Source organism: Dromiciops gliroides, chromosome 1, assembly GCF_019393635.1.
Source record: "Dromiciops gliroides isolate mDroGli1 chromosome 1, mDroGli1.pri, whole genome shotgun sequence".
In the NCBI taxonomy this organism is placed as follows: Eukaryota; Metazoa; Chordata; class Mammalia; order Microbiotheria; family Microbiotheriidae; genus Dromiciops; species Dromiciops gliroides.
In genome coordinates, this window is record NC_057861.1 from 524,171,831 (window position 1) to 524,188,766 (window position 16,936).

A 16,936-nucleotide genomic window follows, 5' to 3' on the forward strand; every position below is an offset into this window, starting at 1 on the left:
ATTGGGGTTAAGTGACTTGCCCAGGGTCACACAGCTAGTAAGTGTTAAGTGTCTGAGGCCGGATTTGAACCCAGGTACTCCTGACTCCAGGGCCGGTGCTCTATCCACTGCGCCACCTAGCTGCCCCTTTTCTCCAACATTTGAAAGTATATGAGGGGGGTAGCTAGGTGGTACAGTGGATAAGGCACCAGCCCTGGATTCAGGAGGACCTGAGTTCAAATCCGGATTCAGACACTTGACACTTTACTAGCTGTGTGACCCTGGGCAAGTCACTTAACCCTCATTGTCCTGCAAAAAAAAAAATAATAATGATAACTCTTAAAATTCTAAGTTGCAAATAAATTGTCCATTTTCATTGCTAGAAGGAATCTCCCTCACTTGGGCATTCTGTATAGAAATGAAGTCATAGATCTAGATCAAAAAAAGAAAAAAAAAATTTTGTATTTATTTATATGTGTACATCCTGTTAACCCTAATAGGATGGAAATTTCTTGAGGACAGGAACTATTTCTCTTTTTTGTCTCTATACCCCTACCACTTAGCCCAGTGCATACAAATGTTTAATAAATGGTTGTTAATTGAGTAAATTATCAGTTGGTCAGCAGGGATAGATATTTCAGGAAAAGATAAAAATGATAAGAGTCCTTTAGATAGATGACAATACAGATGTCATTGTTGAACTTGGATAAATCACTTTCAGTGGCATGAAAGGGAAAGAAGCCACATTGCAGAGGTTTGAAAAGTTAGTGGTTGGTAAATCCAGGGAGGCAATGAGTATAGACCATGTTTTCTAGAAGCTTGGCAGTTAAGGTGTGAAGAGAGGACAACAGTTTGAGGGGTTGCAGTATCAAATGGAGATCTCTTGGGGCAGCTAGGTAGTGCAGTGAATAAAGCACCAGTCCTGGATTCAGGAGGACACAGGAGGAGTTCAAATCCAGCCTCAGACACTTGACACTTACTAGCTGTGTGACCCTGGGCAAGTCACTTAACCCCCATTGCCCCGCCCAAAAAAAATGGAGCTCTCTTTAGGACAGGAGGGAGATCTGAGCAAGGCTTGTTTATAGGCAGGATGAAGAAATCAGTATGGAAGGGAAGATTGAAAAGACAAGAGGGAAGATGATTAATGAAACAAGGCTCAGATGAGATGAGAGAGGATGGTATCAAGGGCACAAGAAGAGGTTAGCTTTGACAAGAAAGAGTACCCCCTCATCTTCAAGAATGTTGCTGCAACTTTACCTTATAGAATTCATGTGTCATTTGGACACCCAACTGTCAGAGCCCAGCAGTTCATTGGCATTGAAAACACAAGGAGGGGCAGCTAGGTGGCACAGTGGATAAAGCACCGGCCCTGGATTCAGGAGTACCTGAGTTCAAATCTGGCCTCAGACACTTGACACTTACTAGCTGTGTGACCCTGGGCAAGTCACTTAACCCCCATTGCCCCGCAAAAAAAAAGAAAAAAAAAAGAAAACACAAGGAGCCAGGACTAATGCTAAGATATCAGAAGAGGCTCTGGCTGAAATAGGCTCTATTATCATGAAATGTCAAAGCTCAGATGGGGTCATTTAGCCAGATGCTTCCAATAGTGTTCTTCCTGCTCCTGTGAAGACCTTGAAATAGCTCCAGCTCCTGGATTCCCATTTCTGTGTCAGCCACTTGGGTTTTAATTTCCCAACACACACTGGCTCCCAGCCTGTCCTGGCTATAGCTTATGCTCACCTGAATTCTGACTTGGATTCTCTTCCTTTCCCCAGCTAAGTCATATTCCTTAGGCCTGATAACTGCCCTGATCTCTGTCTGGTGTCTATTGTCAGTCAGTCAATAAGTATTTATTAAGTGCCTAGGATGTGCCAGGCACTGTACTATCAAGAATTTATAATTATATATATTATGTATACATATATAATATATATAATTATAATTTATAATTACAATTACTAGCTGTGTGACCCTGGGCAAATCACTTAACCCCAATTGCCTCACCAAAAAAAAAAAAAGCCAGAGAAGCTGGGAGACTGAGGCAAGTGGGGAGAGAATTCCAAGAATGTGAGATGGCCATTAAAAATTAGGTGAGTAGGAAAATGGAATGTCATGTTTGAGGGTACAAGGACACCAATGTCATTGGATTATAGAATATGTGGTCGAGAGTAAGGTGTAAGAAGCATAGAAAGGTTGGAAAGGGAAAGATTATGAAAATCTTTAAACACCCACCAGAGGATTTTACATTCGATTCTGAAAGCAATATGGAGCTACTGGAGTTTAGTAAATGGTTGGGGAATGGGGGGTGGGGGGAATTGACATGATCATACCTATACTTTAATAAATGTACTCTGATAGCTAGATGGAGGATGAGTTAGATTGGGGAGAGAACTGACGCAGGGAAACCAACCAGATATATGCTCAAGACAAATATTCACCATTGTTGTGGAGGAGAAACATCACATAGTCCAAGTCAAGGAGAAATCCTCCATAGATAATGAGGTCATCTGGCTACTTCTGTTTGTAGATGTTTGTCGATTGTATCAAGTCCCATAATACTGTAGGGCCGGGGCAGCTAGGTGGCACAGTGGATAAAGCACCGGCCCTGGAGTCAGGAGTACCTGAGTTCAAATCCGGCCTCAGACACTTAACACATACTAGCTGTGTGACCCTGGGCAAGTCACTTAACCCCAATTGCCTCACTAAAAAAAAAAAAAAAAAAAAAAAAATACTGTAGGGCCTCTTAAATGAGATCCATAATGACTCCAAGGAAGTTAGCCTAATTATTCACATCCAAGTGGATTAGGAATGTCTATTATACAGGGGGTTGAATAGACCCCTCTAGAGCTAATCCATAAGTATATATCTAGCAAAATGCCTGCAAATATTAGGTGCTTAATAAATATCTGTTCATCGGTTTATTGGCTAAATGCTATGAAAGGAGAATGACCCATTATTGAACAAGAGAATGGGCTGGATTGCCTTTGGAAAACCATCTAGTGTTTTGGATTTTTTTTTATTTTGTTTTTTGTAAGGCAATTGGGGTTAAATGACTTGCCCAAAGTCACACAGCTAGTAAGTGTTAAGTGTTTGAGGTCGGATTTGAACTCAGGTCCTCCTGACTCCAGGGCCAGTGCTCTATCCACTGTGCCACCTAGCTGCCCCACCATCTAGTGTTTTTACCGGCCCTAAGTATCTCCTTGAAAGAAAAAGGCTTATCTTTTTAATACAGTATTTTTTCCAGCGATGTTGGATGACTGGGAGTCATCCAACAATGCAGTCTCTGAAGAATCGAAATTGGAAATCACCTAAAGGACAACAGAAAGGAGCATGGTGGGTATAATCCTCACCTTCAGGTCTTTGTAGATTGTGGTATTTATTTGATGACTCACAACCATACACCATCACTAGAAGAATATTGGTGTTAAAAAAAAAAAGTTGGGCCTTTGTTTCAGCAACAAACTTAGGGTTGCTAAAAGCACTCAGTAATTTCCCAAAGGTGATTCAACCCATTCTCTTCTTGTTCAGTTGTGAGCCTGGTTCATTGTCCATTTGTAGTGGCCGTCCCAGCTATGTGTACTAGCTGCCTCAGAGGAACAAAACGTTGTAGCCTTAAAGTGATTGAAAATACATCCATTTCCCAATCAAGTGAAGTGCTTCAGCCCCACAGTCAAAGGCTATTTAGAGATTGGACTTTTTCAGTTCCCTAAATTTAACCACCTGAAATTCTGTTCAAATTATTGTCCTATTCAGTTCCTAGAAATAAAGCATGTGCCGATTGATCAGAATTCTACACTTTGCGGGGATTCACTGTTCTTGGGCTTAGTTGTTTTGCAGAAAAACAAAGAGTAAGCATGGTTTACTGGAAAGGGTGGGGGACTTATAGCCAGAAGCCCTGTGTTCCTGCCCGAGCTGTATGACTTCGGGTAAACCACAAACCCCTCCGTTTCCTAATCTGATAAATGAAGGATTTGGATAGGTGATCTCTAAGCACTAACCTGCATTCTATTGTATCTGCTACTATACAATATTTCTTTGCATTTCGTGCAGAAGTGTTTTAGCAAATGAAACCTAAGACTTGGATGTATGTAGCTCACGAAGCATGGGTTCTGAAGCCTCCTCTTAAGATAACTGCTCTCACAAATGATTTTACTCCTCTGTTTTCTCAGATACAGAAGTCAGTGAGATCCGTTTTCCAACAAGCAGCTGAAGTAAATTGGCAGAGAGAAAGGGTCAGTTATCAAGGAGCAAATTTAAACAATCAAATGGGATTCTTATTAGATGCCTGTTAAGAACTCATTTACCCAAAGAAAGCAGGGTGTATGGTTCAAAGAATATAATGAGTCCGATTTCCTAATTTGTGAAGGGAAGAAGGAGGGAAAGGAAAGAGAAGAAAGAAAAAGAGAAGAGAACAGGAGATGTAAGGAAGGAATGGGGAGAAAGAAAAATGAGAGTAAAAACAAAGAAAGGGAGTAAAGGGAAGAGAGAGAAGGGAGAAAAGGAGGAGAGTAGATAGAAAAAAAGGAATGGGGCAAAGAGAGAAAAAGGAAGAGAGATGGAGCAAAGGGAGGAAAGATGAGATAGGGGAAAGCAAAAAAAGAGAGGGAAGAAAGAAGGTAGAGAAAAGAAAGGAGAGAGGGAGAAGAGAGAAGAGAAAAAGGGAAAGAGAGGAAAGAAGAGAGGATAAGGGAGAATGACAGGTATAAGAGAGGAGAGAGAAGAAGATGAGGGAGAGGAGGAAAGAGAGGGAGAAAAGGGAAAGAACGGGAGACAGAGAGAAGATGAAAGGGTAAATAAGAGAGGAGAAAAAGAGAGGGAGAGAGGAGTGGAAGGAAGAAAAAAGAAAGAAAGGGAGCAGGAAATGATGGATGAAAGAGATGAAGGGAGAGAGAGGAAAGAAAAAGTGGAGGCTTGGCATTATAGAAAGAGAGGAGGCAGAGTTAAAGTTTAAGGAGAAATGAGAGGATGGCCAATGTCAAAGAAACAAAAACATTGGCTTCCTATCCCCACCTCCTTTCAGCCCTGTGTATCATTAGCCATCTCAGTCTTTCTCCATGGACAATCTCCCATTAATCCCCAGTCATCTCTGTTCCTGAAGATTCTGTTGCTACTTCACCTCCCTGGCAGAGTAAGGAGAAGAAAGGAGAACCAACTAAATTCCCCCTTCCCAAACACCATTGCTTTTGTCTTGAGACAGTGGAAAGATCATTAAACGTGGACTCTAAGACCTGAGTTTGAATCCCAGATCTGACATTTAATAGCTATGGGACCATGGGCAAAGCTCTCAGAGCTTTATAATTTATAGAATTTCTATTTATAGAATACTGATAATAATGCTCCCACTCCTTCACAGGAAAGTACCTTATGAAACATAAAATATTACATAAAGGTGAGTTGTTTTTATTATTGCTCCACTATTTTCACCAAGGCTTTGCTTTTATCCAATAAGCCCAAATACTCCTATGAGAATACTATGATTTTCTCCCACTTTAACAAGTCCAAACAGGCCCTACAATTCAGCAGACAATGGGAAGAAAGGAGATCTGTACGGTGACAGGATATGGTCAAAAGTACTTTATGAAAGTTATTTATGTTTCGACTCCACGTCCAAGACTTCCTCCTATACTGTGGTGTTTGGGGTTTGAGCACCTGGTTCTGTTTCACAAGGTCAGTGACAGCTTTGCCCTTGAGTCTTCTCTCCTCTCTGGGGTAGCTGAGGTAGGGATCATGAACCCCTGACATTAGGAGTAATGATCCACTTGAAGTATTTGCTCAAACGATTAGGAGAATGAATGGGAAAATTAGAAACATCAACATAAATAGGAAAGTTAGAAGATGAGGAGCTATTCTAGGGAGGAAGATGATAAGTTCAGTGTTAGACATGCTGAGTTTGAGATGCTGGTGGGAAGTCAGGCAGTTGGGAATACAGGACTGGAGCTCAGTACTGAAGATAGGCTTTAGAACCTTCCCAAGTGTCAATTCGGTATAAAAGATTCATGCTGGAGCTGACTTAGTTAGCTTAGGTCAATCAATCAACAAGCATTTATTACCTCTATGTATTTATTAAGCACCATTATATTCCAGGCACCATTTTGGTCATTTGGGGTACAAAGAACAAGTAAAAGAGTACCTACCCTCAAGGAGCTTACATTCTAATTGGGAAAACAACACGTGTGTGTGTGTGTGTGTGTGTGTGTGTGTGTGTGTGTACACACATACATACATATATAGCTATACACAAGATATATGCAAAATAGATACAAGGGGATTTGGCAGAGGAAGGTATTAGCATCAAGATGACCAGAAAAGGCTTGAATGAATGACTTGAAAAGGTATTTTTTAAAGCATTTACTATATGGCAAGAATTCTGCTAATTGCTGGGAATACAAATAGAAAATTAAGACAGTCTCTGCATTCAAGAAGGAGTTCACATTCTAATCAGAGGTAATAACACATATAGAAGGATTTGGCTACAGGCCAGTTGGAAAGACCAGTGGCAAGAGACCTTAGGTAATCATCAACTGGGCAGATTTAAGTGCCCAGGGTTTGGGAGGGCACACATAGTAACACTGTAGATGGTAAAGCCCTTTGGTCCTCCAACATATCAGGATTGTAGTTCATGACTCCTTTTTCATCTAGAAGTGTATGCCCTCCAGCCATGGGTCCCAGAGGTATGCTGAGGACAAATAGATTTGCCCAGCCCACTAACATTTTGAAGGGTATAATGAGCTCAAGTGTTAGAGTAAATCAGGAACTATTGGTTCTGGCCCACAGGGGTAGGGATCTAGCAAAAGGGAAGAGAGTATTGAAAGAAAAGTTGGAGGGAAAGACTCCCTGCTCCTAGTGGGCCCCTGGCCCCTGGATAATATCTGAGCCAGTGGATAGCCTGGGGTGTAAGAAGTGAGAGGGTCTGTTTCACAAAGATGATGCTTAAACCGAGTCTCAAAGTATGAAGTCTAGGAGGTAGAGATAAAAAAAGGAGTGAATTCCAAGAGATCAGTCGCATAGGAATTATATCAGGAAAGTCATTATGGCAAATTACATGGAAACAACCTCATCCCAGGTGTTGCAAGTGGAGATGCTTCTTGACTTTTCTTTATTGTCATATCCTTAAGTTTGGTTTACAAGAAAGTTGTCACCTGCAACCTTGTTGTTTGTTGTTCAGTCGTTTCAGTTGTGACTCACTCTTTGGGATTTTCTTGTCAAAGACACTGGAGTAGTTTTCCATTTCTTTCTACAGCTCAGGAAACTGAGGCAAATAGGATTAAGTGACTTGCCTAGGGTCACACAGCTAGTAAGTGCCCGAGGTCAGATTTAAACTAAGTTCTTTCTGACTGAAGGGCCAGTGCTCTATCCACTGAGCCACCTAGCTGCCCCTTACCCAGCATTTATTCAATATTACTGTGGTTTGACAATCCAGGATGAATGAGTCACCATGCCATGACCAGACAGGCACAATAGAAACCTGGGATGGGATGTGTCACCCAGTGTATTGGTAGGGTACTAGCAAGCAGCCTTCTGGCTTCTGGTTATTCTGGGCTATTCTGCATATTTCATGCGATTTTGCCCTACCACCAAAATAAATAAATAAAGGCTTCCTACACAGAGCAGTAGGAGTTCAACCTTTCCTTTCACATTAGCCCTTTAAAAGTCCAATGTGAGAATTCGACAGCACAGTGATTACCACTGGGTTTTGCTAATGTGACATTTCGAGAAATGGGCTTGACAGCACAGCATAACAGCAGGTCAGCATCCTATAGCATTCACCAAAAGGCATGGAATCTCTCTGTGAGGAGGAAGCTGTTGACGGATGTTTCATTCTCCTCCTAAAAGTCAAAGGAACAAAGAGTCAGAAGTATGAATTACTAGATTTGGTTTCTTGAAGTTTTCTAAATTTTTGTGAGAACTCAAGAGATCTCATGAATTTTAGGAAAAGTCGGTAGATTTCAATCACCCTGAAAGACCCTTTGTACTATAACTTTAAAGCATCTCACACTACTCTCCACATGCTCTGTGCTCCAGACCAAACCGGACCAGTCATTGGCCCCAGACTCTTTCCAGGAATCCTTACTACTCTTTGCTCAGGCCTTTCTCCATGCTTAGAATGCTCTCCTTCCCTCCTATTGCTCTCCTTCTTCCTCTTTATCTTCCTCTCTCCCAGTTGAAATCCAACCTCTGATTGGAAAAAAACAATCAATGGCTGACTTCACACTACTGCTGTAGAGACAAGTCTATGACAGCATCATCTGCCACTTCTGGCTACCACGTATGTTTTTTGGTTTTTGCAGGGCAATGAGGGTTAAGTGACTTACCCAGGGTCACACAGCTAGTGTCAAGTGTCTGAGGCCGGATTTGAACTCGGGTCCTCCTGAATCCAGGGCTGGTGCTTTATCCACTGCGCCACCTTGCTGCCCGTGACTACCACATGTGGATGAAGAAGCAAGTGGAACTGAGAGTGGGGAATTTAGAAAAATAAACTAAATTCTCCATCTAATTAGCTGGAAGGAAAAAGCAAAAACAAACAAACAAAAACAAAAGAAAACAAAAACAAAAAACTTCTATCTTGCTAAAGGTGTTAAAACTGTTGTCTGCCAAAAAATAGCCACCTGTGCTCTGACATACTGAGAGAAGTCCCCGAGTTATATGTAAATTCCAAGAAGGTTTGGATTCTAAATTAAGATAAGCAGAATGAGTTTAATTCAATTCAGCCAACATTTGGGGGGGGGCGGGCCAGGGCAATGAGGGTTAAGTGATTTGCCCAAGGTCACATAGCTAGTAAGCGTCAAGGGTCTGAGGTCGCTTGAACTCAGGTCCTCCTGAATCCAGGGCTGGTGCTTTATCCATTGTGTCACCTATCTGCCCCCAGCCAACATTTCTTTTTTTTTTTTTTTTTAAGTAAGGCAATTGGGGTTAAGTGACTCGCCCAGGGTCACACAGCTAGTAAGTGTTAAGTGTCTGAGGTCGGATTTGAACTCAGGTACTCCTGACTCCAGGGCCAGTGCTCTATCTACTGCGCCACCTAGCGTCTCTCCTCCCCGCCGCCAACATTTCTTAAATGCTTACTGTGTAGAGAGGTCTGAGCTAGGTGCCGAAAAAGACATAAAGTTTAAATAAGATATAGTCTCTGACTTCATGGACCTTTACAGTCTAAAAGGGGGATAAGACACATAAATAATAGTCATTATGGCCTCCATGAGAGGGAAGGGAGAGGAGAGAGAGGGAGGGAGGGAGGGAGGGAAGGAGAGAATTTGAAACTCAATATTTTTAAAAATGAATGTTAAAAAAAAATTAGGGGGCAGCTAGGTGGCGCAGTAGATAGAGCACTGGCCCTGGATTCAGGAGGACCTGAGTTCAAATTTGACCTTAAGACACTTGACACATACTAGCTATGTGACCCTGAGCAACTCACTTAACCCCCATTGCCCCACAAAGATGATAGATAGATAGATAGATAGATAGATAGATAGATAGATAGATAGATAGATAGATAGAAAATAAATCAATGAATGAATGAATGAGTAAAATAAATGAATGAATTACTGAATAAATAAATAGATGGATGAATTAATTAATTAAAAAAACAGTCTCTACTCACAAGGAATGTACATTCAAATGAGGAAGACAACAAGCCTCTCCCATGTGTGTATGTATGTGTGTATATATATATATATATATACACACATACATATATATAATATGTATGTATATTTGTTTATATGTATGTGTGTATGTGTATATATGTATATGCATGTACATATTTAAGGATATAGATCATAAATATGAGGAAACAATTCAAATAAATACAAAATAGTTAAATATAAGGCCATTTAGGAGAGAAGGCAGTGGGAAAGGAAGTACTGGGAAAGGCTTCTTGTAGAAGATGGTGCTGATGAAGGAAGAGAAGGATTCTATGAAGTCAAGAGGAAGAAGGAACAAATTCCAGGCACGGGGATGACTGGCAAAAAGACATGGAGACAGAAGATCTGCTGTCATCTCTGAAGAAGGGAGAGACCAGCTTGGCTGAATTACAGAATGTGGGAGAAGGAGGAATGTCCAATGAAGCTGGAAGTATAGACTGGGGTCCGGTTGTGAGGAACTTTAAAAGTTAAGCAGGGGCAGCTAGGTGGCGCAGTGGATAAAGCACCGGCCCTGGATTCAGGAGGACCTGAGTTCAAATCCGACCTCAGACATTTGACACTAGTTGTGTGACCTTAGGCAAGTCACTTAACCCTCATTGCCCCGCCAAAAAAAAAAAAAAGTTAAGCAGGAATTTACATCTTATCCTAGAGATAATAGAAACCCAGTGGAGTTGAGTCAGAGCTTAGACTTAAGGAAAATCACTTGGGCAGGAATGGGAGGATAGACTCGAATCTCCTCCTCCTCCCCCTCCTCCTCCTCCTCCAAAGAGGAGTGCCCAGTGTGGCAGAGGCCTTCCAGGTCTTATACCAGAGTATCTCTGAAGTCATCCATCTGTTACCATCTCATTACATGACAAACCCACTTCCTTTTCTGATCATGTATGTCCTGGATGATATTTTTTCTTCCACTTGTTGAATGCAAATCATCATTGGTAGTGCACTCCAGTCATCTACCCATTATATGTCCCTCCATTGCTCATGGGAAAATTAGACTCTTCAGAGATTCCATTAACAATATTGTTTGTAAGAACTAGAACTCTTAGAGAGATTCTAGTCTACCCCACCTTGTTTTACAGTAAAGAAAGTAAAACCCAGGGATTACAAACAGCAATATTATAAAATTGTTCACAGTAACAGTAACATTGTGTGATGATCAACTGTGACAGACTTAGCTCTTCTCAGCAATACAATGATCTAAGACAATGCCAAGACTCATGATGGAAAATGCTCTCTACATCCAGAGAAAGAACTATGGAGCAGATGGAAGCATGCTATTTTCACTTTTTTTCATGTTTTTTTTTCTTTTGTTCTATTTCTTTTTCAAAACATGACTAATGTGGGAATATGTCTTACATGATTGCACATATACAATCTATATTAGATTGTTTGCCGTTTTGGAGAGGGAGGTAAAGAGGCAGGGAGAAAAATTTGGAACTCAAGATCTTTCAAAAAATGAATGTTGCAAATTGTCTTTACATGTAATTGGAAAAAATAAAATACTAAATTTTTTAAAATAAAACAATATTGTAAAGACAAACAGCTTTCAAAGACTTAGTAACTAATCAATGCAATGACCAGTTATGATTTCAGAGAACTCATGATGAAATGTGCTGCCCACCTCCTGATAGAGAGACGATGGACTCAGAGGGCAGGGAGAAACATTTTTTTTTTGGCATGGCCAATGTGGGAATTTGTTTTACTTGACTATACATGTTTGTGACAAAAGTTTGTTTTTCTAGTTTTCTCAGTGGAGAAAAGGGAGTGAGGGAGGAAGAGAAAAGGAGGACTACTTTTGTTCATAGGAACAAAATGCAATTTAATTGAAATGTTTAAAAGAAATTAAAGTATTATATAATTCATATCCATAAAACATCAGTAGAAAAATACTGATGTTACAAACATAAGGTTTTTTCATTTGTTTCAGCAGATTGTATAGGATAGTTAGAAACTATTACCAAGTGTGATCTTCTATTAAATTCTAGAACTAGCTTGCTGTCCATATGCAATGTCCTTTTAAGATCTATGTACTGATTGACCAACCTGATGGACTGTCCATACAACTGAATATCAAAGTCAGCATTATTAATATGTTATTTATAAAATAGTCATTTAAGAATTTTTAAAACTAAGTTATATGTATGAGAATATATCTAGGTATATCTAAATGTAATAATGTAGAAATTTATATTATATGTCATATTCATGTATGGGTATTTTATATCTATGTTTGATATATGTATAAAGTATAATTATATATCACAAAATTAAAAATTGATTTTAATAATAATAATGATGATAACTCACATTTCTATAGTGCCTCAAGGTTCTATAAAGCCCCATGAACTGGGTAGTACAAGTTTTATTATCACCAAGTTAGAAATGTGAAAAATTGAGGATCAGAGATATTGTGACTTACCTATGGCCACACATCAAATAAGCATGAGAAGTGGGTCTCAGGAGCAGCTAGGTGGCACAGTGGATAGAGCACTGGTCTTGGATTCAGGAGGACCTGAGTTCAAATCCAGCCTCAGACACTTAACACTTACTAGCTGTGTGACCCTGGGCAAGTCACTTAACCCCAATTGCCTCACCAAAAAAAAAAAGTGGGTCTCAAACCCAGGTCTCCTGACTCCAAGTCTAAAACATACAATATGTGAATTAAATAGTGCAAGATGCTATGTAAATTTCCAAGGGAAAGGTAGTCACTGACAGGAAATCAAGGGCAACTTGCTGAAGGAGATAGCCTTTGAGGTGAGCCTTAAAGGAAAGGTAGGAATTCAACTAGTGAAGAGGGAGGACATTCCAAGCTTGAGGAATGAGATGAGCAAAGGCACTTTCTTCCCTTGAAAAAGCAAAACAGGGGCAGCTAGGTGGCACAGTGGATAAAGCACCAGCCCTGGATTCAGGAGGACCTAAGTTCAAATCCAGCCTCAGACACTTGACACTTACTAGCTGTGTGACCCTGGGCAAGTCACTTAACCCCCATTGCCCACCAAAAAAACAAAAAGAAAAGAAAAGAAAAAAAGAAAAGGCTAACCGTTAGAGAGGAGAGAACATTGTCTTTGGAGTCAGACACATTGATTTGATTCCCAACTACGCTATTAGTACCTGTATAATTTGTTGCACATCATTTCATCTCTCAGTCTCAGTTTCTCTGCCTACAAAATAAGAAGGTGGGACTAAATGAGTCTATTCTAGCCCTAAATCTTATGAACCCGGGAAAGACGCAGGGGCAAGGAAGCACAAGTTGTATGTGTTCAGGGTGCAGACAGTTACCAAGGACCAGCCAGCTCCCTCTGTGTATAAGGATGAGGTCTGCCCATCACAAATGTAGATGATGGACCATGGGAAGGGAGAAAGGGGACAGAAAGTGGGCTTCACATTTGAGGGAGGGCTTTAAAGCAGGGGATGAAGATCTTAGACAAGTTGGGAAAGCCCCAAAAGTCACTGAGAAGTGGGATGGTTTGATCAACATGACAAATTAGGCAAATGACAATGGTGGTGTACATAGATGTTGAGGATTGAGTGGAAGGGGTTATGTTCAAGGTAGGGGGATTGGGAAAAATAATAGAACAGGGGCTTAGGCACCATCTGTGGCAGCTGAAGAAAAGAGCACATGGAAAAAGACATCTTAGCAAATGAATAAAAAATGGAGAACTAGGGGGCAGCTAGGTGGCGCAGTGGATAAAGCACTGGCCCTGGATTCAGGAGTCCCTGAGTTCGAATCCGGCCTCAGACACTTGACACTTGCTGGCTGTGTGACCCTGGGCAAGTCACTTAACCCCCATTGCCTCACACAAAAAAAAAAAAAAAAAAAAGGAGAACTTGATCTAATCCACCCTTATTGGTTTTTCTACAGATAGTAGTGAAGTGAAGGTGGGTGAATACAATGCTGTAGCTGACACGTTGGAAATCATCAATGACACCATCAGATTTCAAGGTAGGATGAATTGCTTGAAGTTCAATCAAAGAATGCTATGATGATATGTAAACATCCCCAGTAACCCAGGGGCACATATTATATGATAACAACAACAATAATAATAGCTAACATTTCTATAGTGCCTACTATGTGCTAGACACTGTACTAAGCGCTTTCTAATTATTATCTTATTGTGATGCAGCAGGCCAGATACAGATCTGGCTTTGAAATCAGGAAGTCCTGGGTTCAAGTCCTACTCCTGACACAATACTGGATATTTTATCTCAGTCAACTCTCTTAACCTCTCTGGTCCCAGGCAACTCTCTAAAATTCTAAGTTACAAGATGGAGGTGCCAATCTGCATCTATGGTGGGAGTTTCTATACCATGAGTTCCTTACATTGATGAAATCACAAGTTCAGACCAAAACATCAAAATGTTATTATATGTAGGTCTTAGAGACAAATTGCTGAGTATCTTCACTGGGCCTCAAGTCAGAAATCAGATTTGTGGAAGATGCTATCAGGTATCAAGATAGGTAGGCTGCTTTAAAACCAAGTGGAAGGGGGGGCAGCTAGATGGCGCAGTGGATAGAGCACCAGCCCTGGAGTCAGGAGTACCTGAGTTCAAATCCGGCCTCAGACACTTGACACTTTCTAGCTGTGTGACCCTGGGTAAGTCACTTAATCCTCATTGCTCCACAAAAAAAAAAAATCAAGTGGAGGGGAATGGTGTGACATTATGCAATTATCTCTAATAACCCAAGGTCACTTGGGAAGGGAAGGGGGAAGAGATTAATCATTTATATAATTCCTGTTATGTACCAGGTAAGGTGATAAGTGCTTTGCAAATATTTCATTTGATCCTCACCACAACCCTGAAGGAGAGATGCTGTCATGATTCCTGTTTTACAGTTGGGCAAACTAAAGCAGACGTTAAGTGACTTGCCCAGGATCACACAACTAGAAAGTATCTGAGGCTGTATTTGAATTCAGGTGTTCCTGACTCACTGTACCACCAGTTGCCATAGTAGGCCACTTGGCATAGTACTTTGGATTTCCATGGGGGATGGAAATCTCCCTTATGCTATTATGTACATGGAAAGTGATATGCATCAATCCATTTGGAAGCATGGCCTGGATTAAGGCAAGGAGGCAGCCTGCTGTACAGTCAGCAGCCTGGAGACCCCTGTTGTGATACCATGGGGGCTGGATAGCATTAGAGTCAGTGAGTATACAAGTCCACTGAGTCTTCCCTCAAGCTGAGCTAAGACCTAGCTGGAGGTGGCTTATTTGGAGACCACAGAAAAGGGAGAAATGAGTCACAATTGTTCATGCTCCACAAACAAGGCTTATAAGACAGAAAGGTAAATTCCAATTTCAACAAACAACCTCCAAAATGCCCTAGTTCCCCCAAAAGCCTTTGGGTGCCATTTCCCCAAATTATTCTTGTGTGCACAAATTATTGTAGTTACTCTCTCCGTGGCTACCAGAGTTATTGGACTTGTTTCCTGTATTATTTTACATGATAACTTCTTATTTAACCTAAATTATTTTGTCATGTTACTTAGTTTCATTCACAGGATTTAACTTTTGGATATACTAAAAGAAACACGCAAATGAAAGTCCCTTCTGTCACAGCCAGGGTCAGACATTTGTATGCCTTTGGCAAGGTATAAAGATTGTGTTTTTTCCATGTGAAAAGTACATCTCTTGTGGATTAAGAACCACTATTGCAGGTTTCACTCTAACACACAAAGCTTGGAAATGGGCTTTTCCTGGGGCAGCTAGGTGGTGCAGTGAATAAAGCACTAGCCCTGGATTCAGGAGGACCTCAGATACTTGACAATTATTAGCTGTGTGACCCTGGGCAAGTCACTTAACCCTCATTGCCCTGCACACACCTAAACAAAGGAAATGGACTTTTCTAGCATGAAAAAATCCATTTTATTAAAAAGCCATATTTCATGTTTTACATGACTGCTCATGTATAGTTTATATTGAATTGCTTGAGTTATTGGGGGGTTGAGGAGAGAGGGAGGAAGAGAATTTGGAACACAAAGTTTTTTAAAAATTGATGTCAAAATTTTTATTTTACATGTAATTTGGGAAAATAAAATTCTAAATAATTCTTTTTAAAAAGCTATATTTCAAAGTGTCCCACCCTATGTGATACCCTAGGAAGCTGCCTCTGTTGCCCACTAAGCATAGAAAAAGTATTGCCCTCCTCCAGTTGCCATCAATACAAACACATAAGCCTTGTGACATCTTGACCATACATCATTTGTACCTACACAGTCCTCCTCCAGGTCCTTTTCCAACTTTAAGACCATTGGTCAGCCTTTAAACAATATTGAAATTTCAGAACAGAGTCAATGACCGGGCTAAGAACTCAGTCTCAATTCCCCATTCAGGACCTAAAAGATGCAATTTGCTCTTCAGCTACTAAGAACTCTAGGGATATATTTACACATGGAAAAAGCCCAGAGTGTAGAACACACACAACCCCAGGGGTTGTTCACAATCTGCATTTATTGAATTTCAATTTAAAATTGTTCCATGTTCTATAAAGACAAAGCAGAGCCCTCTGGAGAGTTATCTCTTTGATTTTTTTTTTAATATAGAAGTGACTGAGCTTGGGGGAAGGAAGTCCTAAAAAGAACTCATTCTGGAGAATGTTTTTTTTAATCTTATAAGGCTACCAGCAGTTTCTTTTTATAACCCTTCATTAAAGCAATTACTTCAGGAGGTAAAGGGATATACATAGATAGATAGATAAATAGATAGATAGAGATAGATAGATAGATAGATAGATAGATAGATAGATAGATAGATAGATAGATAGATAGATAGATAGATAGATGGATAGATGGATGGAAGATGTCTTCCTAGAGATCTTATTTTTCATTGAGGAACACAGCGCTTCCCATTCAGCCAGTCCCTATACTTCCATGGCAGTCTCCTATGATCTAACGGGAAACCCAGTGCACACCTGTGCTCCCTCCCTCCTAATTCCCCAGCCTGAATGACAACCCTTTCCAGAATCACTGAGATTTACCTCTATTTACCTCCAGTACCCTGGATTTAGGCCATGGTAGGTTTTAGAATTATTCACACTCACATCCCTACCTCCAACCCCATCCAAACCAGTCAATCGAAAATGGCCAGTGACTGATGGCCTGGTCCTCATTCTATTCCCACCTTACAACTGGCAATGACCCAGGATTCAGTGGGTGACTTTGGCCTTTTTAAGGTCAATAAGAGAGTCATAGGGAGGAAAAGGCTGCTCTGGCTGGGAGTGATCAGGAAAGACTATATTCACATGTAATTGGGTTTTACTGGATTTCAATGACCAGAAAGAGAGAGTGGGGCTGATGACTTTGCACGGTTCTGCCTCAC

The 16,936-nt window shown here is 40.7% G+C and overlaps 1 protein-coding gene across 2 annotated transcripts in view; it reads left to right on the top strand.

The window, feature by feature from the left end:
- Positions 1–16,936, top strand: part of GABBR2 (gamma-aminobutyric acid type B receptor subunit 2) — an 866,539-nt gene that overhangs the window by 653,903 nt on the left and 195,700 nt on the right. For both annotated transcript variants that reach the window (XM_043976613.1, XM_043976612.1), the window contains exon 9: positions 13,477–13,557. In XM_043976613.1, the coding sequence (XP_043832548.1) occupies positions 13,477–13,557 (81 nt within the window). The remainder of the gene's footprint in view (positions 1–13,476; positions 13,558–16,936) is intronic.